Source organism: Macaca thibetana, chromosome 17, assembly GCF_024542745.1.
Source record: "Macaca thibetana thibetana isolate TM-01 chromosome 17, ASM2454274v1, whole genome shotgun sequence".
In the NCBI taxonomy this organism is placed as follows: Eukaryota; Metazoa; Chordata; class Mammalia; order Primates; family Cercopithecidae; genus Macaca; species Macaca thibetana.
The window spans coordinates 1,741,220-1,766,779 of record NC_065594.1 but is presented as its reverse complement, the minus strand read 5'-3'; the positions used below and the strand labels follow the sequence as shown (position 1 = coordinate 1,766,779).

The 25,560-nt window shown below is 38.5% G+C and overlaps 1 protein-coding gene and 1 pseudogene across 4 annotated transcripts in view; both read left to right on the top strand.

Moving 5' to 3' along the window:
* The window catches only part of MICU2 (mitochondrial calcium uptake 2), a 107,250-nt gene that overhangs the window by 63,609 nt on the left and 18,081 nt on the right, over positions 1 to 25,560 (top strand). For 2 of the 4 annotated variants that reach the window (XM_050766491.1, XM_050766494.1), the window contains exons 5-8: positions 11,226 to 11,273; positions 12,579 to 12,661; positions 19,764 to 19,829; positions 24,602 to 24,699. In XM_050766491.1, coding sequence (XP_050622448.1) covers positions 11,226 to 11,273; positions 12,579 to 12,661; positions 19,764 to 19,829; positions 24,602 to 24,699 — 295 coding nt within the window. The remainder of the gene's footprint in view (positions 1 to 11,225; positions 11,274 to 12,578; positions 12,662 to 19,763; positions 19,830 to 24,601; positions 24,700 to 25,560) is intronic. The other 2 variants (XM_050766492.1, XM_050766493.1) reach the window with 2 other exon arrangements.
* LOC126940914 (uncharacterized) lies at positions 6,013 to 6,108 on the top strand (annotated as a pseudogene).

The following is a 25,560-nucleotide window of genomic DNA, read 5'->3' as shown; positions in this document are numbered from 1 at the left end:
CATTTGGATGTGAATTATTTCTAAGATATACTAGAAGAAAATTCTGCCTCCTAATGAGCAGTGTTTTGTCAGCTTAATAGTTAATGACCTGCAACTGTAGTAGGATATTTTTTCTTTTCCCAAGCTAGATATTTTTTTTTAAATTAGTGCTATTTCATGTATTACCATATTTAATGTGGTATACAGTTATTTCAAAGTGTATCAGTCACAAAATGCAGTCACTTAATTGAAGAAAAATCTGATTGTGGCAGTATTAAACACAAATAGAATTTTTAAAAATTGCACTGCCTTACTATTGATTACAAAAATATATATCTAAAATCATTCTATACTCAGAATCATAAAGATAATTATTAAAATTAATTGAATTCATTATGAAGTATACCCTATACACCGTGGAATTTAATAAACTTTTTAAGGCATTTTTTCCTTTACGTAAAGGGAAAAAAGAACTCACCTCCAAGTCTGCTGTTGCTTCTGCCTCTTACAGCTGCATCTGTCTTGTCTGCCTGCGCTGTCTTTATGGAAGATCTAGTCCCTGCACCATCAGCCCATGTCTCTGTATTTGCTCTAGGCCTCTTTTCTTGCCCTTTCAAGACCTTTCTACTTTGATATTTTTCCCTAGTTTACTACATCACCAGTCTGTTTCTCTCTACCTTATTCCTACCTTATGTAAACTTAAAAGTGTGTCCCATTTTTTAGGGGAAAACATTTTCCTTTACTCCCATATCTCCCCAGTGTGTTGTGTTCACTTCCTAACCTCTCATTCGTTCTTCCGCTCATTTCAGCCTGGTACCCACCCCACTGTGGACGCTTTTGTCATGATCACCAGTGAACTCGTTGGTTTAATGAGGACATTTTGTAGTCCCAGCTTACGTGACCCCGGCAGTATTTGATCTATAATCTACATCAGAACAGCCCCTCGTTTTGGCTTCTATGACCCCAGACTTTGTTGTGTTGCTTTTCTGTCCATCCTAGTTGTTTCCTCTCTGTCTCTTTTGACGAAATTCAACAAGAACCACCTAAGCTGGGGAAGCAAATAATTAGATCATTCTAGTGGGTGAGTTTGAAGGAAGGGGCCCACTGGTCAGTCCTGAAAGAGCACTGAGAAATTCTCTGTCTCGTGGGAGATAGTGAAGATTTGAATGAGATTTAACAAACTTTGGAGAAAATTGGGAGAGTACTTGGCAAATGAAAAGTAATTTTTTTTATTGACGTGATATTTTTGAGGCATAAGTATGAAAAGAGTTGGAATTTCAAAGAGCAGTAAGCAAACATTTTATTTTCTTGGTATGAAGAAGATAGCAGATTGTAGTCGAGATTATATGAAATGGGTTAATGGAAGTTTTGAAAGTGACAATGAGATTTGAAGACAAGGTAGAAAGTTATTGCAGTTTAATTACAGTTTTGATTCTTCAGATAGAAGGAAAACCTGCAGATGTTCTTTAGTCTCTTCCTGAAATTGAGATCAGTGTTCTCTTCATTCAGCCTCTATGTACAGGGGCAAGAGTTGTGGAGCAGTTTTTCATATTGGCAGAGGAAGACTTGGGAGGGCTGTTCATCCCTCCTGCCAGTCTGCATCAGAGAATCCTGTTAGATTGTAGTCACATCTGGAAGTCAGGGTTCTGGTCTCCAGAAGGATTGTAGTATTTCTTTACCAACTTTGCTGCTTCTGTGCCGTAAGAAAGAAAACATAGGTACTTGTTTTCAGAGGATACTGAGAAAGAATATCAGTAACTTCTTTTTTTGTTTGTTGTTGTTTTTAGATACAACTATAATTTTATTACAAAACCATTCTTTTGGCATTAGTTGGTTACAGTGATAGCAAGATAATGTGAGTGTGCAGACCAGCTCTGAGGGAACCACTATATTCCCTGCTTACTGAACCAAACTTCAGCTACCTCATATCCATTACATACAAATGACCTGCAGTTATTACTGCTACAAATCTTGACGCGTGTACCACTGAGGGAGGAGTTGATGCTAAGGGATTAGATTACATGTTGATAAGACTACAAAAGTTCCCTTATGGGACTTTTTCTTCCTCCTCCCATCCAATGACTTTGCTTTAGAAGAATCACATTACTTAGAGCTAGTCTGAGTAGCAGCAGCACCCAAGGAGCATCAGTTCTTGTTAAAAAGCAACACCTGTGTGATGCACTTTTACACCACAGGCAAAGGGAAGGATCACTCTCGTTTTAAACTCCTGCAGAGTCCCTTAATAAAAAATAAAAGCATTCCATCAAGTTCTTCTGGATGGTGTTATTGCTGTACATTTGTTGGTGAGTCATTTTCTATGCTGTGTTTGCTTTGAGGGGATCTCCCAGTATATCTCCAATATTCCTTTTTTATAGGGTCCTTTTCTTGAGCTAGGATTTCACGTAACTCTAATGCTTTATTAAGAATGTTTTCCTTATTGTCACACTGGCTTTCTAGCATGTCTTCATAGATAGCCACGAGAAAGGCAATTAGGTAGGGGGAACTATGACTTGGTTGTAAATCAAGTAATTGACCTAACAGATCAGGATATTTGGAAAGACCACGATCCTGCAAAATCCCTTTCAAATAGTTCCATGCACTTTCATTGTGTGGTACTAGTTTAATCATTTCCAGAGTGTGTATTTGTCACTATAAATGATCTGGACCATGGGATTGGGGCCATCATTCTGCAGTACTGAATCTGTATCAGCCCATTCTGCTCTGTCGCTGTACAGGACGTCAGAGGGCGAGTCCAGGCTCAGAAACCCATTGTCCATGGGGGACACCACGGCTTCCCTGGCCTCGGCCGCCATCTCTTCCTCGTGCTGCAGCTGGGACAGGGGCCACTCTGGCTGCCCGGGCTCGCCACCTTGCACAGCCTCCCCGACCCCCTCAGTGGCCGCCCCAGCCACTTCTTTTTATTTTTATTTATTTTTTATTTTTATTTTTTTTTTTTGAGACGGAGTCTCGCTCTGTGGCCCAGGCTGGAGTGCGGTGGCCGGATCTCAGCTCACTGCAACCTCCGCCTCCCGGGTTCACGCCATTCTCCTGCCTCAGTCTCCCGAGTAGCTGGGACTACAGGCGCCTGCCACCTTGCCCGGCTAGTTTTTTGTATTTTTTTAGTAGAGACGGGGTTTCCCCGTGTTAGCCAGGATGGTCTCGATCTCCTGACCTTGTGATCCGCCCGTCTCGGCCTCCCAAAGTGCTAGGATTACAGGCATGAGCCACCGCGCCCGGCCTTATTTTTATTTTTTTAACTTTCAGAGAGAGAGACGTAGATAATCTTTCTAACTATCAAGGAGATAAATTCATCAGCCTGCACACACATTTTTCTCATTAGATAATTTTCTTTCTTTGTTATTTACAAAGCTGGAGTACTTTTTATGTTCTCAGAATGAACAAGAGCATTAATCATATATTTCCAGGATTTTTTTTTTTTTTTTTGAAGGAGAATTAAGACCCAGTATTTCCTATGACTGGGAGAAAGACCTTAGTGATGAACTGTCAGGAAAATAAATAGGAAGGATTTTCCCCCTTAGGCAAAGTCCATGAAGATGTTCATGCGATAAATAGAGAAATGAGCATGATGAGAGGGGAAGGGATGAGGGAAGGAGGCTTTAAGAGGAACCAGAAACAGTAAATGGCTGATAGAGAATATAGGATAGAGATGAAGATATATAGATAGAGAATAGATAGGATAGAGAATATGGATAGCGTTCATTACAAAGTCAAAGATAAGTTTTTAAAATGTACATGCAGTGACTGTGGGAGGAAAATCAGCTTACATTCCTACATTCATAAAGGACTGGCAGGGAAATCAGGACTGGAAGTTGTAGCTTAAGGATGACAAGAAAATTAAGCAATTGGCAGGTAAAAGATGAGGCAGAACTGGAGAGTTACAGAATTAGGAAGAGTTGGAAGTATGAAAGGCAAGGTGTAAGATCTGCTCTCTCACCATTCATCTGAATGCTGGCCACCCTTAACTTAGACTCTGAGAACCCACTCTGGTTGGAGTCTCAACCCTGATCCTTCCCCTTCTCCATCCCCCCAACACATCTACTGTACCACATTCTAGCTGGAGGAAGAGTGTCCCTAATTGTGAGAAGCCTTCACAGGCTGAATATATAGAGAGTCTCCCAGCTCCTGTGTAGCTTGTGGTTTATGAGCTGCTTATTACTTCATCTGTAAAATAGAGATGATAATATCTACTTCAAGGTTACAGTGACTTACGTGAAACTTCTGACACAGTGCCTGAGATCGTGTCAACAAAAGATCTCTTATTAGGCAAATCTTTGTGTCAGAAGTCCTCTTGATTTCTCTGAAACCACACTGTCCTAGTCTCTCTGTCATTGGCCCTCTTCCACCTCCCGCCTATTAAACATTGGCACTTCGTAGAATTTTGTCCTTCACTTACTGCTACTCTTCAGCCTCCTTGGTTTTAGCGTTCATGGGGTGACTCCCAAATCTCTTTCAGTGCCTCTGGCCCAGGCTACACTCCTGAGCCTCAGCCATTTATGTATATACAAACCAGCTGCCAGACACCTGCTTTTGGATATCCCTCAGTTACCTTGGATTCAGAATATGCCAAACTGCACTCACCATCTTCCCCCTAAACCAACACTTCCTGTATTCTTGATCTCATTTGGTAGTAACAGCTTTCATCCAACTCACCCAAACCCAAGAAATAGCTTAGACCCCTTTCTCTCTCTCTTTGCCTGTCCCACCCTTCATATTCAATCAAACACAAAGTCTTTCCAATTTTACCTAAGTATTTACCGAATTCATCTTCTCTTCTCCCTACCTCTAGAGAATAGGAAACAGATCAAGTGACTTTGTCACTTAATAAATAAAATCTAACTTCCTTAGTTTGGTGTATATAAGCCCTTTGTGGCCTGTGCCCTGCACAAGCTTCCCTGCTGTCCTCTCTTGCCATTCTACACAGTGTGCCATGTCTGTTCACACTTTCATGCTTTTGCACACACTGTTCTCTTTGCCTGTGCCGTTCTCTGTCTTCCCTCTACTCTCTGACTCACCGCCTTCTCCCAGCCTTCTGCTCATTGGAGATTTAGCCCAAGCTTCACTTCTTATGGGAGTCGTTTTTAACTTCTTCAGTAGAAAGAATTGTTTCCTCCCCTGCATTCTCATCATTCTTTATATATTCTTTCTCATCATATTTTATTGTAATTGCTTGTTTATGTGTCATCTGCTAACTTCTTAGAATATAAATTCCTTGAGGGAAAAGGCCTTTTCCTTGTAAACTTGTGAGGTCTAAGCACAGTAGTTAGCACATGGTATATGTTTAATAAATTGTTTTTGACTAAACAAACAGAAAACAGTAGAATTGTTTATTAAATTGTGAGGAAGCCCAGTACAGTGGAAGGGCTGAGACTTTTGTATATCTTGTCTATAATGTTGATTGTGATCTGATACTATAGGAAAAAAGTGTTTATTAGTGCAATAGGGAAACATCTTGAGGAAAGACTACAGTTACTTTTTAGTTCTCTGAAATACATGAGTTGACGTGTACATTTCTAACTTAAAAAAACACTAATGTAAATATTTATTTTATAAGAGATTCAGAAGATATACTTTTTAAAGGTATCCTTCACTGTTGCTGTTAATAGTGGTTTGAAGAAAAACAATGTAAAACTTAGTTAAACTTGGGACCCTTTGAAATATTCCATTTTAACACATATAAGAAACTATCAAAATTTATACTCTATCATAACTAGCAAAAGGTAGTACATTCTTAAAATGAGAAAATAATTTACCAACGTGTATTTTTATAAGGAAGAATAAGTTGTAAATTATTATATATATATTTTAAACTGAGCATAATTTTAATACCATCCTCAAAAATATACTGAATATAAATTATGAGATATGTTGTAAGATATAAATACATTTTTACAATAGATGGGATAATCCAATCTCTTTGGAAAACAGGATTCACAAAATTGTACTTAACAGCAGATCGTATTTTAGAATGGTTCTATCTTAATATTTCTAGATGAACACTGTTTGACAGAATTTATTCATCTGAGGTGTGATGATTGGGCTTTCACACTCATGAGTGAGATGCGCCTCCCTCAAACCTTGTTACAAGGACAACACATTGGTTGTCTGACGTGAAGAGGGGAAAAATCAGAACTTACTCGTTTCTTCTAGTGCCCCTCTTAAGAGATTCTTTAACAAACTTTTGAACATAAATTATTTAAAATACTGTCCTAATACAGTTTTGAATCATTGCCATTTAATAGCATTTACTTTGCAGTTAGATATAACAAATATATATTAAGCTGTTTCTCCTGTCAATATTCTCGTGTGTCAGTTTTCTTTAAAAACATTTTCAGAGGGCAAATGCCTAGAATGCTGTTGTAGAACTACCTTGTTTATTTATAACCCACCTTGAGAGTGAAAGGTACTGTTTTTATACTGTCTCAACTCTGATTATTCAAGCTTTTTATTTAAGTCAGTATTTCAAAGAAAGACACTGGAATTTTCTTTTTCAAAAAGTTCTGCTTGCATAAAGGATCTGTACCTGTGTCTAAAGAGAAGAAAAGCACGGTCTCCTTTTGGCAACAAGCCCAGTAGAGTCTAGAGGTTTGGCCATTTTTTTTCACATTGCCATATTCCTTTGAAAATGAGAAAAATTCTTAAGACTGCCAAAGAATGAAATACTTTGATCTTTCAGCTGACATTAGAGCACTTCTCCCAGGTACAAGATATGACAAAACACATTTAATTTACTCTCCTTTTATAGAAGGTCTAAATAGTTTAAAGCAAAAGAAAATCTGAAAATGTGTTATAGTTTTTTTATTAAAGAAAAGTACACCTGCTCCAAAATAGAAACAACAAAAAGTTGGTAATTCAGTAAAAGGAAGCCATTGAAAACATTTAAAATATTTACTTATAGTTAAAACATGGAATCATCTAATATACCATTTTTGCCTGCCTTGCTCTGAACTACCTTTGGCCCTGAGTCCTTCTTTTATTTGCTTGGGAGCCATTAGGGTATGGTGCCCAGCACAGAAGGGTAAATACATTCCCAATGTCATCACCCTCTGCGGGTCTTTATTCTTCCTGACTGAACTACCATAGTAGTTTTTCCCATTGCTGCTTCCACATGGGCGTTATTTCAGACAATCACTTTGCAGTTTTCATATTCAGCTTCATCCATCTTAAATAGGTTTCCTATTTATACCATATCCGCTTAATTAAAATTTTTACCAATCATTCGAAGATTACTGTTAGAATTACTTCCTCTGTGGCACCTTTGATCATCTAAACTCTGGAAATGCTTGCACATTTTTCTAAACTCTTGTAACTCTTACTATTCCTATCTCTCTAAGGTATCTAGTATTTTCTGTAAACATCTGCGTTTTGGCCTCCTAATGGAAGTATACACCATGTGTGAAGAATTCTTGTCAAAACCAAACTTGAATCTTAGCACACATCTGGATTTAAGTACCGTTTGTAGAAAATACAGAAGGTAGAAGAACATATGAAATGTTACCAAGGATATACAGTCATCAGAACTTTATAGACTGTTGGAAATTTTATAGGACAAATGACTTTTTCAACAATTAAATTGAAAGGTAGGGGCAAAAAAGACAAGGGAGAAAACCTATATATTAAGAGAGGCTTCAGAGACGGGAAGGCTGGGCACAGTGGCTCACACCTGCAGTCCCAGCACTTTGGGAGGCCAAGGCAGGAGGATCACTTGAGCCCAGGAGTTCGACACCAGCCAGGGAAACATAGGAAGACCCTGTCTCTGCAAAAAAAAAAAAAAAAAAAAGTATTTTAATTAGCTGGACATGGTGGCACATGCCTGTGGTCCCAGCTACTCAGGAGGCTGAGAGGTGGGAGGATCACTTGAACTTGGGAGGTTAAGGCTGCAGTGAGCCATTACTGTACCACTACACTCTAGCCCGGGCAACAGAGTGAGACTTTGATCAAAAAAAAAAAAAAAGAAAATAATAAATAAATTAGACTACATCAAAATTAAGAACATTTGTGAATCGAAGAACACTGTCAAGAGAGTGAAAAAAAGATCCACAAATGGGAGAAAATATTTTCAAATTGTATACGTATATATTATAAGGGATAATAACCAGCATATATAAAGAACTATACAAAAGTTTTTTAATGGGAAAAGGACTCAAATAGAAATTTCTCAGAATAAGATATACCCATGGCTAATAAGCACATGAAAAGATACTCAACATCACTGATCATCAGGGAAATGCAAATCAAAGCCACAATGAGATAGCACGTTTCATTCATTAGGTTGGCAACTTAAAAAAAAAAAAAAAAGCAGAAAATACAAGTGTTGAGGATGTGGAAAAATTTGGTAGAAATTTGTATTTCCACAGCTGCTGTGGAAAAGGTAGGGTGATTCCTCAAAAATTAAACAGTGTTGGCCGGGCGCGGTGTCGCATGCCTGTAATCCCAGCACTTTGGGAGGCCGAGGCGGATCACGAGGTCAGGAGATCAAGACCATCCTGGCTAACACGGTGAAACCCCGTCTCTACTAAAAATACAAAAAAATTAGCCGGGCGAGGTGGCGGCGCCTGTAGTCCCAGCTACTCGGGAGACTGAGGCAGGAGAATGATGTGAAACCGGGAGGCGGAGCTTGCAGTGAGCTGAGATCCGGCCACTGCCCTCCAGCCTGGGCGACAGAGCGAGACTCCGTCTCAAAAAAAAAAAAAAAAAAAAAAAATTACAACAGCATTACTGTATGATGCAGCAGTTCTGCTTCTGGGTATATACCCAAAAGAAATGAAAGCAGGGGCTCAGACAAATATTTGTACACCAATATTTGTAGCTGCATTATTCACAGTAGCCACATGGTAGAAACACCCCAAGTGTCCATCAGCAGGTGAACGGATAAACAAAATGTGGTACATACGTGCAATGGAATATTATTCAGCCTTAAAAAGGAAGGAAATTCTGACACATGCTGCAGTATGAATGAACCTTTAAAACATTATGCCAAGTGAAATAAGTCACAAAAGGACAAATATCGTATAATTCATCTTATATGAGGTACCTAGATAGAATAGGCAACTTCACAGAGACGGAAAGTGGAATAGAGTTTACAGGGGCTAGAGGCAGGAATGGGTGGTGGGATTCAGGAGTTAACGTTTAATGTGTACAGTTCTTCTGTTTAGCATGATGAAAAATTTCTGATGATGGTTGTACAACAGTGTGAATGTACTCAATGCTACCAAATTTAACAATGGTTTAAGTGGTGAATTGTATGTTATGTTTATTTTACCACAATATTTAAAAACAGGTGATTTAAGAGATCTACTTACCAAGTGCAATGTAAGGACTTTTCTTTGGATGCTCATCTGAATATACCTGAAAACTTGTCTGAAACAGGAAACTTGATAATGCTGATTTGAATTTGAAAATGTTAAGGAATTATTGATACTTTTTTAGGTGTGGTAACTATTTGGCAGGGAGGTTATTTTAGATACACAGGCTGAATTTTTTACTATGAAATGATATATATATGTGGGTTTTGTTTCACAATAATCCAGTGGGAGGTAGGGAGTGAAAAGGAATATAGATAAAGCAAGACCTGCCATGAGTTGATAATTATTGGCGCTGAGTTGCATTGTGTTATTTAGTATAATTATATATAATTCATATTATTCTCTCTGTTGTTGCATGTGATTCAAGTTTTCCATGACTAAAAAAGTGTTTTTAATTGTTAATTGTGCATTTTGCTATTATACCAATCTTTTGATCCGGAGGGAGCAATTGTTGTTTAGCTTATCAAGAAGCCATGGTTTTTGAGATATCGTTTTGATATTTAATGTAATTTTTTTCATTGTAAGCAACCTAAAACCTGACACAATATACTTGAGCAAGCAAGAAAGTTTAGTGACTAGACACAGTTAGCTTCAAACCCAACTTCATCCAGGGCTCAAACATCACCATATTCATTTTCTGATCTGGCAGTTAAAGACTGGCTACATTCTCGTGCTCTAAATACTGGCCACTGGCAGTTCCAGGCACTCTCTCCATTGCCTCACATTCCTGAGAATAACATTCTCACATCGCCAAAGCCCAGCACAAAATAAAAATGTGAAAGTCAGTTATCCAGCATTTGCATCAGAAATCCTGCTGTACTACTCTGAGTGGCCCAACTTAGATGTGAGCCCATCCCTGAACCAGTCCCTGGAACCAGACAGCGCAACCTGCTTATTAGCTTGGGCCTGAGCTACTTGCCCATCCCTGCATCAGTTCCACAGAAATGCAGTGATTGGCTTTAGCCAATTAGCATTTACTTGCAGAGGCAAAAGTAGGGTCATCCTACCCAAACTGCATATTTGAAACTGTCTAAGAATGATTTTCCAAAGGAAAAATAAAGTAACTGCTACAAAGAACTAATTACTACATTTTAAATAATGTAATTTGACTCTCAGTATATCCAAGTCTCTGTTATTCTACTGCATTTATAAATTTGCTTCACTTGAGGTGCTGTGAATAGTAAAAATTTAATTAGAAGTTACGTAAAGTGCCATGTAAATAAAACTTGTCGTGGATGCCTGTTATGTGCAAGCCAGCTTCCACTCCTTTTCTGTATTAGTCAATGTTCTCCACAGAAGCAGAACCAATAGGAGATACAGATAGATTTGCTGTGAAGAATTGGCTCATGCAATTATGGAGGTACAGAAGTCCCGTGATCTGCCATCTGCAAGCTGTAGACCCAGAAAAGCTGGTGGTGTAATTCAGTCCTCGTTTGGAGGCCTGAGAACCAGGGGAGCTAGTGGTGTCAACCCCAGTCTGAGGGTAGAAGATAAAATGTCCCAGCTCAAGAAGTGAGGCAGGAAAAAGGGTGAATTTCTCCTTCCTCCGCTTTTTGTTCAGCAGAGTGGATAATGCTCACCCTCACTGGAGGACAGCCTGCTTTACCAATTTAAATGCTCATCTCACAGACACACCCAGAAACCATGTTTAATCTGGCTGCTCAAGATGTTCAGTCTGACACAGTCAAACTGACACTTAACACCAACCGTCACAACCTCCTTACTAGTAACAGTACCTGGTGAACCATAGTTTCTTTTTTTAAGTATTAGGACTCTACTTCAACTATTATAAAAAATGTCCACTGCATCAAAGAGAGGTAATTTCAAGTAAAATAATTTTTTTATTCGGTGAAATTTCAATGTTAATGTCTCTGTATATTCTAAAGCTTATTTTCTGGTATGTTTTTATTTTATCTCTTTCAGGGCTAATTTCATATACTGAGTATCTTTTCTTGCTTACAATCCTCACTAGTAAGTATCCCACAGTTTTTCTCAGAGATCATGTGGAATTCTGTGTTCTTACCAAACAGGATTTTAAAAGCTTGGTATTTGTGTCTTTATCGTTAAAAACATTATTGATACCTTAGTTTCTATATCTACAAAATGATAATGTTGGATTAGGTTATCCCTGTGGGTCTCTCCTACCGCCTATGCACTGTAGCCGCCCGTCGCTCTGTCTCTTTAATAGGAAGTTTGTTGAACAAGAGAATCATAGTGGTAGTCTCGGCTTTAAAAATGCTTATCTGACATTACACAAAATACCTGACCAGTGCTCTTCAAAATGTGAAGGTCACGGAAAACGAGGAGAGACTGGGACACTGATACGGATTAGAGAAGACTCAGGAGACATGACAGATAAATACAACATGGTATCTTATATTTCATCCTGGAATAGGAAAACAGCATTAGTGAAAAAACGTGAAACCCAGATAAAGTCGATAGTGTAGTTCATAATGCTGTGCCATGTTAATTTATTAGTCTTTATAAATGTACTGTGGTTATGTAAGATGTTAACATTGGAGAAAGACCAGGTGCGGTGGCTCACCCCAGCACTTTAGCTTGAGCCCGGGAGTTTGAGACCAGCTTGGGCAACATGGTAAAACCCCATCTCTACAGAAAAATTTAAAAATTTGCGAGGTGTGATGGTGCACACCTGTAGTCCCAACTACTTGTTGGGGCTGAGGTGGGAAGATTGCTTGAGCCCAGCAGGTTGAGGCTGCAGTGAGCTGTGATCACGCTACTGCACTCCAGCCTGGTGGCAGAGTGAGGCCCTGTCTCAAAAAAAAAAAGAAGAAAAGAAAAATTAGAGGAAGCTGAGGAAAGAGTATATGGGGACTCTCTCGACTCTCTGTACTATTTTACAAAATTTCTGTAAGTCTAAAATGATTGCAAAATACATTGGTTTTTTTTTTTTTTTTAGGTACTCTGAGAAAGGGAAATAAAAAGTAATCATTAATTTGAAAATAACCAAGGTCCTGTAAGAATATAGAAAAGCCCCTACTAGAGCTAAAGAAATAAATTAAGCCTACAAACTAATTTTGCATTGAAAGGCAGAACACTTACTGGCAGAGCAACAGCGCCTGTGGAAAGGGTGTTGGAGAAGCAGGGAACAAAGCCATGACACCAAATATCAGCCTTTGGAATTGGTATAAGAAATCATTATTTTTCTGAGTAGGCACTTACTTATACAGTTTCTGCTAGTTTATGTCAAATTTGAAGATCTCTCCAACTTGCTTTTCATCAACATTTAAATATTCATTTTTCACTTCACTGCAGAACCCCATTCTGGATTTCACGTTGCTTTTAAAATGCTGGATACAGATGGTAATGAGATGATTGAAAAAAGGGAATTTTTTAAGGTAAGTAGATGCTAATTATTTTAGGTTTATCATAAAATACCTGGATGTTTGTGTGATGATTTTACATTTCCATTAAAATCAAAATTGTATTCATTGTTTGCATATGAACTATCAGGAAATTATTTGGTCATTCAGAAATACTAAATTTTCTGTAATACAGCCGTGAAGACACCAATAAGTGAACTGTATAAGATTCCAAAAAGAGAAGTAAGCTGAAGCATCTGTTTTTTAGGGTTATATTTTTATGATTTCAGCAAATAATATGGTAAGAGTTCCATAGGATATATATTTTTTAAAGAATATATGTTGAAGATATGCTAAAATACTAAAAATTATTAAAGAAATACAAAAATAATAGACATAATAAAAAGCCTTCATAAAGAATTGGAAAAAAGTGAAAATGCCGCAATAGTTATAAATTGGTACAAATTTTCCAGGAATTTGCTCTAAGGCTAATATTTGAAGAGCTGAAAACGTGTTTAAATGGTATTTTCTAAGATGTAACTGTAGAACACCCAACAAGTAAATTTTACTCTGTTCCCAAAAATTTGGTGGTAATACAAAAAAATAAAAATAAAAAATACCTCAATGCACATCAACAGTTTGGTATGTGCCAGTTAGGGTTAAGTGTCTTTAATCTATTGCTGTGCTTTATGGAGAAAAGAAAACATAGATAAATATATAGCATAGTGCTTAGCACATACTAGCTATCATTGAGGAATTAATGAGTGCTTATGTAAATAACAAATTAGGCGTGTACATAAATGGCTTACGACATTTTTTTAAAAGCCTTTGTGATATGAAGCAAATGAACCTCTTACGTTGCTGGTGGGAATAAAATGATACACAAATGTTAGAAAACAAAACCTGGCAGCTTCTTTTAAAGTAAAATATATCCTTGGCATATGACCTAGCAATTCCACTCTTATTTAGTCAAGGAAAACGTATTCACCCAAGACTGTATTCATGATAGCCAAAACTAGAAACAACCAAAATGTTCATCAAGTGAGTGGATAAACGAATAGGATCCATACAATAGAATACTTAACAGTAAAAAGGAACAAACCACTGATAAATGCAGCAACATGGACGAGTACATACTATATGATTACATCTATGTGAAGTTTCAGAAAAGGGGACTTGCCTAATAAAAGCAGATCACTGGTTGCCTGAGGCCAGGAGGGAGTGAGGAATTGACTGCAAAGAAAAACGAGAGAACTTTTGGAGTACTAGAAATATCTTAAATCTTCTTTGGAGTGGTGGTTACATTGGTATATAAATTTGTCAAAACTCATCCGGTTGCATGATCCTGAAAGCAAAAAACGCATTTTAAAGGGGTACAGTTGCCGGGCGCGGTGGCTCACGTCTATAATCCCAGCACTTTGGGAAGCCGAGGTGGGTGGATCACGAGGTCAGGAGATCGAGACCATCCTGGCTAACATGGTGAAACCCTGTCTCTAATAAAAATACAAAAATGTAGCCGGGCGTTGTGGCGAGCGCCAGTAGTCCCAGCTACTTGGGAGGCTGAGGCAGGAGAATGGCATGAACCCGGGATGCAGAGCTTGCAGTGAACCGAGATCCCGCCACTGCACTCCAGCCTGGGCAACAGAGCGAGACTCCGTCTCAAAATAAAGGGGGGGGGTACATTTTACTGTATGCAAATTGATTCAAAATCCATCTTGTTCTAGAGCCCGTGCTCTTTCCTCAGTGTCAGCCCTCCTCATTTGAAGAATTCTTAGGAGGCCTGAGTTGAGAAAGATCCTGACTCTGAGCTTGGAAATGTTGGGCTTGAGCAATTGAATGGACGTTCCTACAGATGGACAAGTATAGCAAGCAACTGGAGATCAGTAATGTGGCCAGGATTGGGGAACATCCTCATAGGGGGGATAATTAAGTCCTGAAAATGTAAGACCCCAAAGGGGAAGAATATAGAGTGAAAAGGGTTAAGACCAGAGACCTGGGGGAGCAGTGTTTCGTTTACGAGCTCAAACTGAGGTTGAGAAGCCAAAGAATGCACCAGAGAAGGAGCAGAACAGTGATCAGAATACCAGAGAGCCCAGAGAGTGCAGGATAATGGAGTCTGAGGAAGACAAGAGCAACTGGAGAGGGAGTGTTCAAAGACACCGAACTCGGGGCCAGGCACGGTAGCTCACGCCTGTAATCTCAGCACTTGGGGAGGCTGAGGCGGGCGGATCACCTGAGGGCGGCAGTTTAAGACCAGCCTGACCAACATGGAGAAACCCCGTCTCTACTAAAAAGACAAAAAATTAGCCGGGCGTGGTGGTGCATGCCTATAATCCCAGCGACTCAGGAGGCTGAGACAGGAGAATCGCTTGAACCCAGGAAGCGGAGGCTGCGGTGAGCCAAGATCACGCCATCACTCTGCAGCCTGGGCAACAGGAGCGAACCTGTCTCAAAAATAACAATAAAAATAGTAAAAAAAATAAAGACACCGAACTCTTAACAATGAAAAGTGGGCAGCTAGTTGGGGACTGAGTAGAGAGCCCCTGAAATTGTGTCAGTCAGTAGGAACCATTACAGAGCAGTTTCAAAAGAGTCGTGGGGACTGATACCACAGAGCAAAAGGCTGAAGAGGAGTGAATAGAACTTCAAAAACTGGTAGCAGTAGATAAAAATATTCATTTGAGATTATTTAAGGACTTAATCAAATACCTCAAATAAATATTTGAAGGAAACATGTTTGCACAAGTAGGACCTGAAATACCAGTGCCATAAGTCACAAGGGACCATCCAGTTACTTCTCTCTACCTTGAGGACAAGAATTGGATAGATTTAAAACTATTGTTATTCATAGGGGGGTAATTTGTATGAAAAGGCCATGTACCTAAATCAGTGAAATTCTATTAGGTTAGCTAAGCTGTGAGGATTTGCACTTACCATAATCCTGTCAGACCTGGGAGGATTTTATTTCTGTTTTTATTCCTGGGAGTCACCAGGCACACAGAGCCAAATCTTGGGAGTACTGGACCCACTGTACACACATCCAAGAATAGGAAAGCTGGAGGCGATTTTAAAAAGTGGGCTAGCGGAGCCCCCGATAATAATAGTGGGCGTCATACTCATGAGCACCAAAGTTTTGATACACTGGTAATGTTTAGTGATGTGTGGCCAGATCGCAAAGTCTGCAGACAAAGGAGATCCTGAGCATGAAACTGAACATGAAAAAAGGCAATAGAAGGCATATTGTTGTTGTTTTCACGGGGCTACATTGATGTGCCTTTTACTGTACAGTCCTTATTGTACCTACAGCCTCTACACCTGAAATTGTTCTGCACACCCACTTTAAAATTCTTTCCGATACATTTTTTCACACAATAGCTTAACATGCTGAATCTATGGAACAATTTCTGAATACCACAGATATCTCCATAAATGTTGGAAAATTGTTTTATGATCACCTCATGAATTAAGAAAATATCAAAAAGAATATGTAAAGATAAATCATTGGTTTTGTTTTTAAGTATATAAAGGTCACCATTGTAAACATGAAAGAAGATTCTTTGTGCTCATCGTAGAAATGAGCCACTAAACTTGATTACCCATAGAGCTGATACAGCATGTCATTTAAAAAAAAAAAAAAAAGCATTGAAGAGGAAAAACTACATTTACATTAATTATTTCAATAGTTATTTCACTTCCATGGTCTTTGTATTAGTAAACCTAAGTATGTAGTGTGTGTGTATGTGTGTGTGTGTGTGTGTGTGTGTGTGTGTGTGTAGACGGAGCCTCGCTCTGTCACCCAGGCTGGAGTGGTGCAGTGGCATAATCTCGGCTCACTACAACCTCCGCCTTCCGGATTCAAGCGATTCTCCTGCCTCGGCCTCCCGAGTAGCTGGGATTACAGGCATGTGCCACTGTGCCCGGCTAATTTTTGTATTTTTAGCAGAGACAGGGTTTCACCATGTTGGCCAGGCTGGTCTCGAACTCCTGACCTCAGGTGACCATCCATGTCGGCCTCTCAAAGTGCTGGGATTGCAGGCTTGAGCCACTGTGCCTGGCTGTATGTAGCGTCTTATATTTGAAATTTTCTTCAAAGAACCAAATAGTTGTTTTAACATCAAAAAAGCATATTTAAAAAGCAGGGATTTATCTTAGCTTATCTAAATGTTTTCCTAGTAGACTTTATTTATTGTTTTCCCCACCATATATGTACTAGAAAAGTAATGAGAATCACTTTAATACCTAAAATACAAATGTAACAAAGTGATTTGAGTAGCAAATGTAAAAGTAATAATGAAGTATGGTAATAAAAGCCTTGTGAAGATGTCCTAAAATACAGATTGCCTCACTTTGTTACTTTTGTGTTTTGTGAATGTTCATGTTTTATTAACATTCAGATCTGAAAACTGTGTTAGTAAGTGTGTTGCTTACTTCTTTATCCCAAGAACTCATAAAATAGCAACTGTCTGTGTGAGCTGTTCTCTGTCAGCTAATAATAAAAAATACCAACCGTGATCAAAGCCAGTAATGGTTAATCCATTTAATCTTTACCTTGATCAATGGTACATGTGCTTATGTGGGATACATGCCAGGGTTTGAGTGCAGTCTCTCTGAACAGTAGATTAATGACAGGTCTGTTTCCTGGTGTCGGTTGCTCTTAGGTGGTCCTTTATTTCACGTTGCTTTCATATTGGTGGGAAGGACTGCACACTTAATATAGTAGCATTATAGTTTTGTCATACTAAATACACCTGCTAGAGTTATTTTTAAATAAACGTAGATACCTTTTACATGAGTTATCAGGGAAATGCAAGTTAAAACCACAACGACATACTACTACGCTTAAGAGAATGACCAAAATTAAAAAGACTGGTCACATCAAATGTTGGTGAGAATGTGAAGGAACCAGAATTCACTTTGGAAAATAGTTTGGCAGTTTCTTATACAGTTAAACAGATCTGTTATCCAAAAAAACGTTAAAACTCACATCCACAAAATTGAGTTGTAAAAGATGTTTGTGGCATTTTGATTCACAGTAGTCAAAAACTGGAGCCATGAAAACATCTATCAACAGGTGAATGAATAAATAGTGCTGTATTCATAAAATGTAATAAAACGCAACAGTAAATGGCAGCAGACTACTGACAGGCAAACAACATGGGTGAATCTCAAGACCATTATGCTGAGTGAAAGCAGGTGGATACAAAAGAATACATACTATTTAATTTGATTTCAGTTTCTAAACTAGGAGAAACTAATTTAGGTGGGGAAAACAGAACTGTCTCTGTGGGAACAAGAATAAAAGAGAAACCAGGATTGACTGGGAAGAGACACAAAGAAACTTTGTCAAAATTGTATGGCTGATATTTGTACATTTTAATATATGTAATTTTTCCTGAAGAGCTGTAAATAATAATTGGGAGGGGGACAGGGAGCAGGCAGAGGTACAGATGAGCCAGGAATGGCAGAATACTGATAATTATTGAAGATAAATAATGTTTATATGGTGACTTATTGTAGAATTATGTTCATTTGACTTATGAAATTTTCTGTAATAAAAATTTTTAAGAGGTTCTAGGGGAATAAGCACAGGGAGAAATGTTTGGATATTGAATTTGGCATTATACCATTTGATTGTCAACTTTTAAAATAAAAGGCAAAATAGATATAAAGCTTTTTAACTTTTTTCCCTAAAATAAATAAGTAGGGGAAAGGGGGGCATTGAAAACTGGCTGAGAGATTTAGAGAACTAGAAATAAACCACTTGCCTAAAACAAACATAATAGAAATAGCTAAATTCGCCGGGCGCGGTGGCTCAAGCCTGTAATCCCAGCACTTTGGGAGGCCGAGATGGACAGATCACGAGGTCAGGAGATCGAGACCATCCTGGCTAACACGGTGAAACCCCGCTTCTAATAAAAAATACAAAAAACTAGCCGGGCGAGGTGGCGGGCGCCTGTAGTCCCAGCTACTCGGGAGGCTGAGGCAGGAGAATGGCGTAAACCCGGGAGGCGGAGCTTGCAGTGAGCTGAGGTCCTGCCACTGCACTCCAGCCTGGGCGACAGAGCGAGACTCCATCTCAAAAAAAAAAAAAAAAAGAAAGAAATAGCTAAATTCCAAATAATTAATATGGAATTAATTGCAGCAGTTTTCAAACTGTTAAATAGCCTAGAAAAAAATGGATAGAGATTTGTCTCCTAATTGATTTGAATCCATAGTTTGGGATTTTGTCTATATCTGATTCTTTTAAAATGCTTTCTTTTTTAAATTTGCTTTCCATATGAGGATTGATACAAATGATTCTGAAAGGCAGGTAGGTTTTTTAATGTACTCAATTTCAAAGTACTATTTACAACATCCTAATTAGTAGAAATGTAAGTCTTTAAATTATTTTAATGGTTTTTAAATGCATAAAGGGAAAAGGAAGACTATGTGTATGAAATAAATAGCTTTTTAAAAACTATAGGCCGGGCACAGTGGCTCACACCTGTAATCCCAGCACTTTGGGAGGCTGAGGCGGGTGGATCACGAGGTCAGGAGATCGAAACCATCCTGGCTAACACGGTGAAACACCGTCTCTACTAAAAATACAAAAAATTAGCTGGGCGTGGTGGCAGGTGCCTGTAGTCCCAGCTACTCGGGAGGCTGAGGCTGGAGAATGGCGTGAAGCCGGGAGGCGGAGCTTGCAGTGAGCAGAGATCATGCCACTGCACTCCAGCCTGGGTGACAGAGCGAGACTCTGTCTCAAAAGAAAAAAAAAAAAACCTATTTGCTTGAAAATGTTGCCATAAACTAGTGATACAACTAATTATGAATAAAAATTCTCTTGAAAGGACAGCATAATCTTGAAGTTCTTATAGAGTGCTGCCTAAGAACATGTATCTATTAAATAAGCTAGCTTTCTTAGTAGAAAATTGTAGTAATAATACTGTTAATACTTTTGTTATCTCTTTTGTCCTTTGATTCTTACATTGTCTAAGAGAAAAAGATACTAGGAGTTATGATTAGAAAGAATTTAAGTCAATATTTAGCAAACAACTAGTATATATTTTATAACAACAACAAGTTGGCATCTGTTTTTTAGGTTGTTTTGAAAAATCTGGTAGGCACACATGTAAACTCATGTTTGCAATCTTTATAGCTGCAGAAGATCATAAGTAAACAAGATGACATGATGACAGTGAATACTAATGAAACTGGATGTCAGGTATGTACAGATGATTTCCAAACAATTGATATTTATCATAGCTACTCTATTCTGTTTGTTCAGATAGTCCCAGTAGTTACCAATAGATTTGGTATCAGCAATTTAATTTTTTTAATAGTCATGCACCACATAACTTTACAGTCAACAGCAGACTGCATATACGTGGTGGTCTGAACAATAGGCTACACTGTATAGCAGAGGTGTGCAGTGGGGTATGCCATCAAGGTTTGTGTAAGTACACTCTGATGTTCGCACAGTGACAATCACTTAACAATGCATTTCTCAGCAATATATGACTGTATTTTAAATATATGTACTATATTTACATGTTCCTGAACTCAGGTGGTGCACAGGAGTGTGTAGGTAGAACAGAATTTCCCTCCCAGTCACACAGTTCTCCTCCCTGGGCAATTAGTGCTTTTCAGTTTCTTGTGTATTCTTCAGAGAGATTTTTATGAATATATAAGTATACATGTAAATAAGTAGATACATCCATATTATTTTTTCTGTTTTAATATAAGCAGTAACATACTATACATTGTTCCACACTCTTCTTTTTTAAGTTAATATATGTAAAAATGTCTTTTTTTTTTTTGAGATACAGAGTCTCACTCAGTCTCCCAGGCTAGAGTGCAGTGGCGCGATCTTGGCTCACTGCAACCTTCACCTTCACCTTCCCAGTTCAAGCGATTCTCCTGCCTCTGCGTCCCAAGAAGCTGGGATTACAGGCGCATGCCACCCACACCCAGCTAATTTTTTGTATTTAGTAGAGACAGGATTTCACCATGTTGGTCAGGCTGGTCTCAAACTCCTGACCTCACGTGATCCGCCCACCTCGGCCTCCCAGATTGCTGGGATTACAGGTGTGAGCTACTGTGCCCCGCCCGTACTTTTTTAAAAAGCACTGGTTAAAACAAATAGGGCATGGAGGTGGGCATTGAACTTGGTAAAGAGCATCTACAAAAAACCTGCAGGTAACATACTTATTGATGAAAGACCGAATTATTTTCTGCTAACATCAGGAGCAAGGCAAGGATGTTCATTCTTGCTACTCTTGTTCAATACAGTGTTGAAAGTTCTAGCCACTTCAATAAGGCAAGACAAGGAAATAAAAGGCCTACTGACTGGAAAGTTAGAAATGAAACAGTCTCTTTTCATAGATGGCATTGTCTCTGTAGAAACTCCCAAGGAATCTGCAAAAAAAATCACAAAACAAAACTTCTAGAGCTAATAATTGATTTTAGGAAGGTCATCAGGTACAAGAAAAATGTACAAAAATCAGTCACATGTGTATATACTATCAGTGAACACCGGGGACACTAAAATTTTAAATATAATACCATTTACAATTTTCAAAAAGTAGTGAAAATTTCTTCAGCAAATGTTGCTGGCACAACTGGATATCTATGTGTAAAAGAATAAAGTTGGATTCCTATCTCACACCATATAAAAATTAATTGAAATGGATGTAAAAGCTAAACTTACAGAACTCTTAGAAGAAGACATAAGAGCAAAGCTTCATGGCACTGGATTTGGCAACAGTTTCTTAGATAATGATTTCTACAATCACAAGCAACAGAAGAAAAAGTAGATATATTGGATGTCATCAAAATTAAAAATTTGTCACTTTGGGAGGCTGAGGGGTAGATCACGAGGTCAGGAGATCGAGACCATCCTGGCTAACACGGTGAAACCCTGTCTCTACTAAAAATACAAAAAATTAGTCGGGCCTGGTGGCGGGCACCTGTAGTCCCAACTACTCAGGAGACTGAGGCAGGAGAATGGCGTGAACCCAGGAGGCGGAGCTCACAGGGAGCCTAGATCAAGCCACTGCACTCCAGCCTGGGTGACAGAGTGAGAATCCATCTCAAAAAAAAAAAAAAAGAAAAAATTAAAAATTTGTGTTCATCAGAGGACACAATCAAGAGTGTGAAAAGATAACGTAATGGAAGAAGATGCTTGCAAATCACATCTCTAATAAGGGTCTACTATCAGTATATATAAAGAACTCTTCTTACAGTTCAACAACAAAGTGATTAACAACCCAATTAAAAACAAGACAAAGGACTTCTAATATTTCTCCAAAGAAAATAGGCAAAAACAAGCACATAAAAGGATACTCAGCACCTTTAATCATTAGTGCAATGCAAATTAAAACCATAGAGAGATATACAACCTTCCAAATGACTAAAAACAAACCACTGACACACTGAATGGTTGCAAGGATGCAGAGAAACTGAATCACTCATTGCTAGTGGGAATGTAAAACCACCACTCTGGAAAATGTGATTGTGCTCCTGGGATTTTACCCCAGAGAGATTAAAACCTATGTTCGTACACAGATGTTCTTAGCAGCTCAATTTGGCAGCATCCAGCCCAAACTGGAAACAATCTAGATACCTTTTGGTGAATAAACTGTGGGACTCCATTACCATGAAATACTGCTCTGCAATAAGAAGAAACACAATTGATATGGCAAAAGATACAGCAACCTGAATGAGTCTCCAGAGAATTATGCTGAGGAAAAAAAAAAAATGCCAGTACTTAAAAGTTACAAACTGTATGATTCTATTTATATAATATGTTTGAAATGACAACATTATGGAAATGGAGAATTCATTAATAGTTGTCAGAGGGTGGGAGCTGCAGGAAAGCTGATGTGGCTATAAAAGCAACCTGAGGGATCCTTGTGGTGAAGGAATATTCTGTATGTTGACTGTGAAGTTGTGATATTTTATCATAGTTGTGTAAGATGCTTCCATTGGAGGATCCTGAGCAAAGGCAGAGGATCTTTTTGTATTGTTTCTTACTTAGCATTGCATGTGTGAAATCTGTGGTTATCTCAACATAAAAAGGTAGTTTCTTTAAAGGTCTCGTGAGGAATACTCATTTGTTCCTTGGGTTATCAGTTCTTCTAGACTGGGTTTTTGTGCCTTTTGCCTGATTTGTTCTTTTGCTATTTCTTGCTACAGTGTCTTTGTATAGTTGTCATGCCTTACATTTTCCTCATGCTCATGCTCTGTCCAGAGCCTCTCTGCTCTGGTAGAGCACGAATGAGAGTCTCCTTAATACTCTTCCCACCCTAGCTAGAACTAATTTATCTTTTCCCCTGAGCTGCAGGGGATGCATTTTGCTCCACCATTTTGCATACTAAAGGAGAGAAGGGAGTTCCCTGGTCTAAATGTAACCCTTACTAGAGCACCTAGACTCCACTGTCTCTCTGTGATTCTGTTAAAATGTCCCAGACCACAGCCCACTCCACCCTCCAAGGTATACCCCATTCTGACTATTCCCTCAGTTTAACATAGTGCCCTGAAAGATAGAAGCCCTGGAAGCCCTTCTTCACTCTGCTCAAGTCCCACCAAGCTCCAGGGAGGAGCTTCTTCTGAAGAGTTTGCCATGACTTGTCTCAGGGTTGTCTTCTCACCCTGTTCATCTACTTATCGCAGAATTGAAGGTTTTGATGACTTCCTCCTAAGGCAGTAATCTGACATCCCCCTTCTACTTCTGAGAAGCAGGGTTGGGGGTGGTGGTAGGATTAGGAGACACACTAGACTGTCCCACACCTGAGTCTAGTGTTTCTCTGACTGCTCTTTTTCAAAATTTGTGGCTTAAGCTTGTACCCGCTTTTATTATTTGGTTGCCGATGGTTTTTTTGTTTGTTTTTTTAGCAGTTTTGTTATTTTATTAAAGAATTAAGAATGTGGCCGGGCGCAGTGGCTCAAGCCTGTAATCCCAGCACTTTGGGAGGCCGAGACGGGAGGATCACGAAGTCAGGAGATCGAGACCATCCTGGCGAACATGGTGAAACCCCGTCTCTACTAAAAATATAAAAAAAAAAAACTAGCCGGGCGAGGTGGCGGCGCCTGTAGTCCCAGCTACTTGGGAGGCTGAGGCAGGAGAATGGCGTAAACCCGGGAGGTGGAGCTTGCAGTGAGCTGAGATCCGGCCACTCACTCCAGCCTGAGCGACAGAGCAAGACTCCGTCTCAAAAAAAAAAAAAAAAAAAAAGAATTAAGAATGTGCGAATCTGCCTCACTTACTACGTTTAATGAAATTCTCACCTGTTAATTTTATAATTAGGAAAAGCGTTTTGTTTCTTGTATTTTGTATTCTTCAGAGATTTTTATGCATATATAAGTATACATGTAAATAAGTAAATCGATACATCTATGTTATTTTTTCTATGCTTATATGTTTTAATATAAGCAATAACATGCTATACATTGTTCCACACTCCTCTTTTTTAAGTTAATATATGTAAAAATGTCTTTTTTTTTTTTTTTTGAGACAGAGCCTCACTCAGTCTCCCAGGCTAGAGTGCAGTGGCGCTCTGAAGAATTAAAAAAAAAAAGCAAAGTGTTTTGCAAGTATTTCCAACATTCAACAAAAGCTCAAAGACTTTCTTGCTTTAACTCTCTCAGTCCTGCTTCATTAATAAAGGCCTAGAGATCGTATTTTGAATTAACATTTATTTCACTATTGTAAACTTACTTTTTGGCCTGATCTAAGATCTTGTCTCATGCTGAAGTCCACCTTGAGTATTTTAGCCCTTACTGTTTCTTGCCTATTTAGCAACGATGGTTATGGAGTGTTATGCAAAATAACAGAAGAAATGGCTCTATCCCTCTTTTATAAATTTTGTTGTTGGTGTTGGTGGTGTTGTAAGAAGAATCCTTTCTGGGTATTATTCTAAGAGTTCTAAAATATTACTCTACAGATTCTATTTCTCTTATTTATAATTATTTTAAATTATTGTAACTTTTTAATAGGAAGCAACAGTGAAAGAACCTGAAATTAACACAACTCTTCAGATGCGTTTCTTTGGAAAAAGAGGACAAAGAAAACTTCATTATAAAGAATTTCGAAGGTAAATGCAAATATTTACATTCATTTAGGGAAATTTTATGAGTAAGAAATAAAGAGAAACAGAATATATTCATTTCCCAGAACTGCAGATCATAAAACTAAAATACTGTTTGTGGATTTTGTGGATCTGTATAGTATTTATCTCTGAGAACTAAACCTATGAAATAGAAACTAAAATTAGTATGCACAAAATATTCTAACTTATTATAGAAAGTAATATCTGTTTCATAGAATACAGTAATTCTTTTTAGTAACTTATTGTCTGCAGCAAAGAACCATGCCCCTAGCAATCAGTTGTTCGTTAGGCAAAACAAACCAACCCAACTAAAACAACAACCATTTGTCATTTTCATGAGTCTTTGAGTTGGTTGGGCAGTTCTCCCGATTGGAACAGGATTGGCTGATCTTGACTGTACTCTTGCATTTGCAGTCTGCTAATGGGTTCGCTGGCTGCTGGCTTTTCTAAGATGGTCTCAACTGGGACACCTCAGCTCTGCTTCATGTAGTCTCTCATTCTCTAGCACAAGGGTTGGCAAACATTTTCTGCAAAGGCCTAAAGAGTAAATATGGTCTCTGTCACAACTACACAGCTCCATGGTTGCAGTGTGAGAGCAGCCATAAACAGTACATTAAGAAATAGACATGACATGTTCCAGTAAAGCTTTATACTAACATTAGTTTTAAGTACTTATTTAACCTCCCTAAGCTCATTTCTTTATCTAAAAAGTGGACATAACAATGCTTACCTTATATGATTATTGTAAACATTAAAATACAGTGTCCTGTCTACTGTCTTCCCAATGCTAATAATTCCATGCACAGTGAGACAGTGCGCCTCCCTGTGCTACTCCACTAACCACAG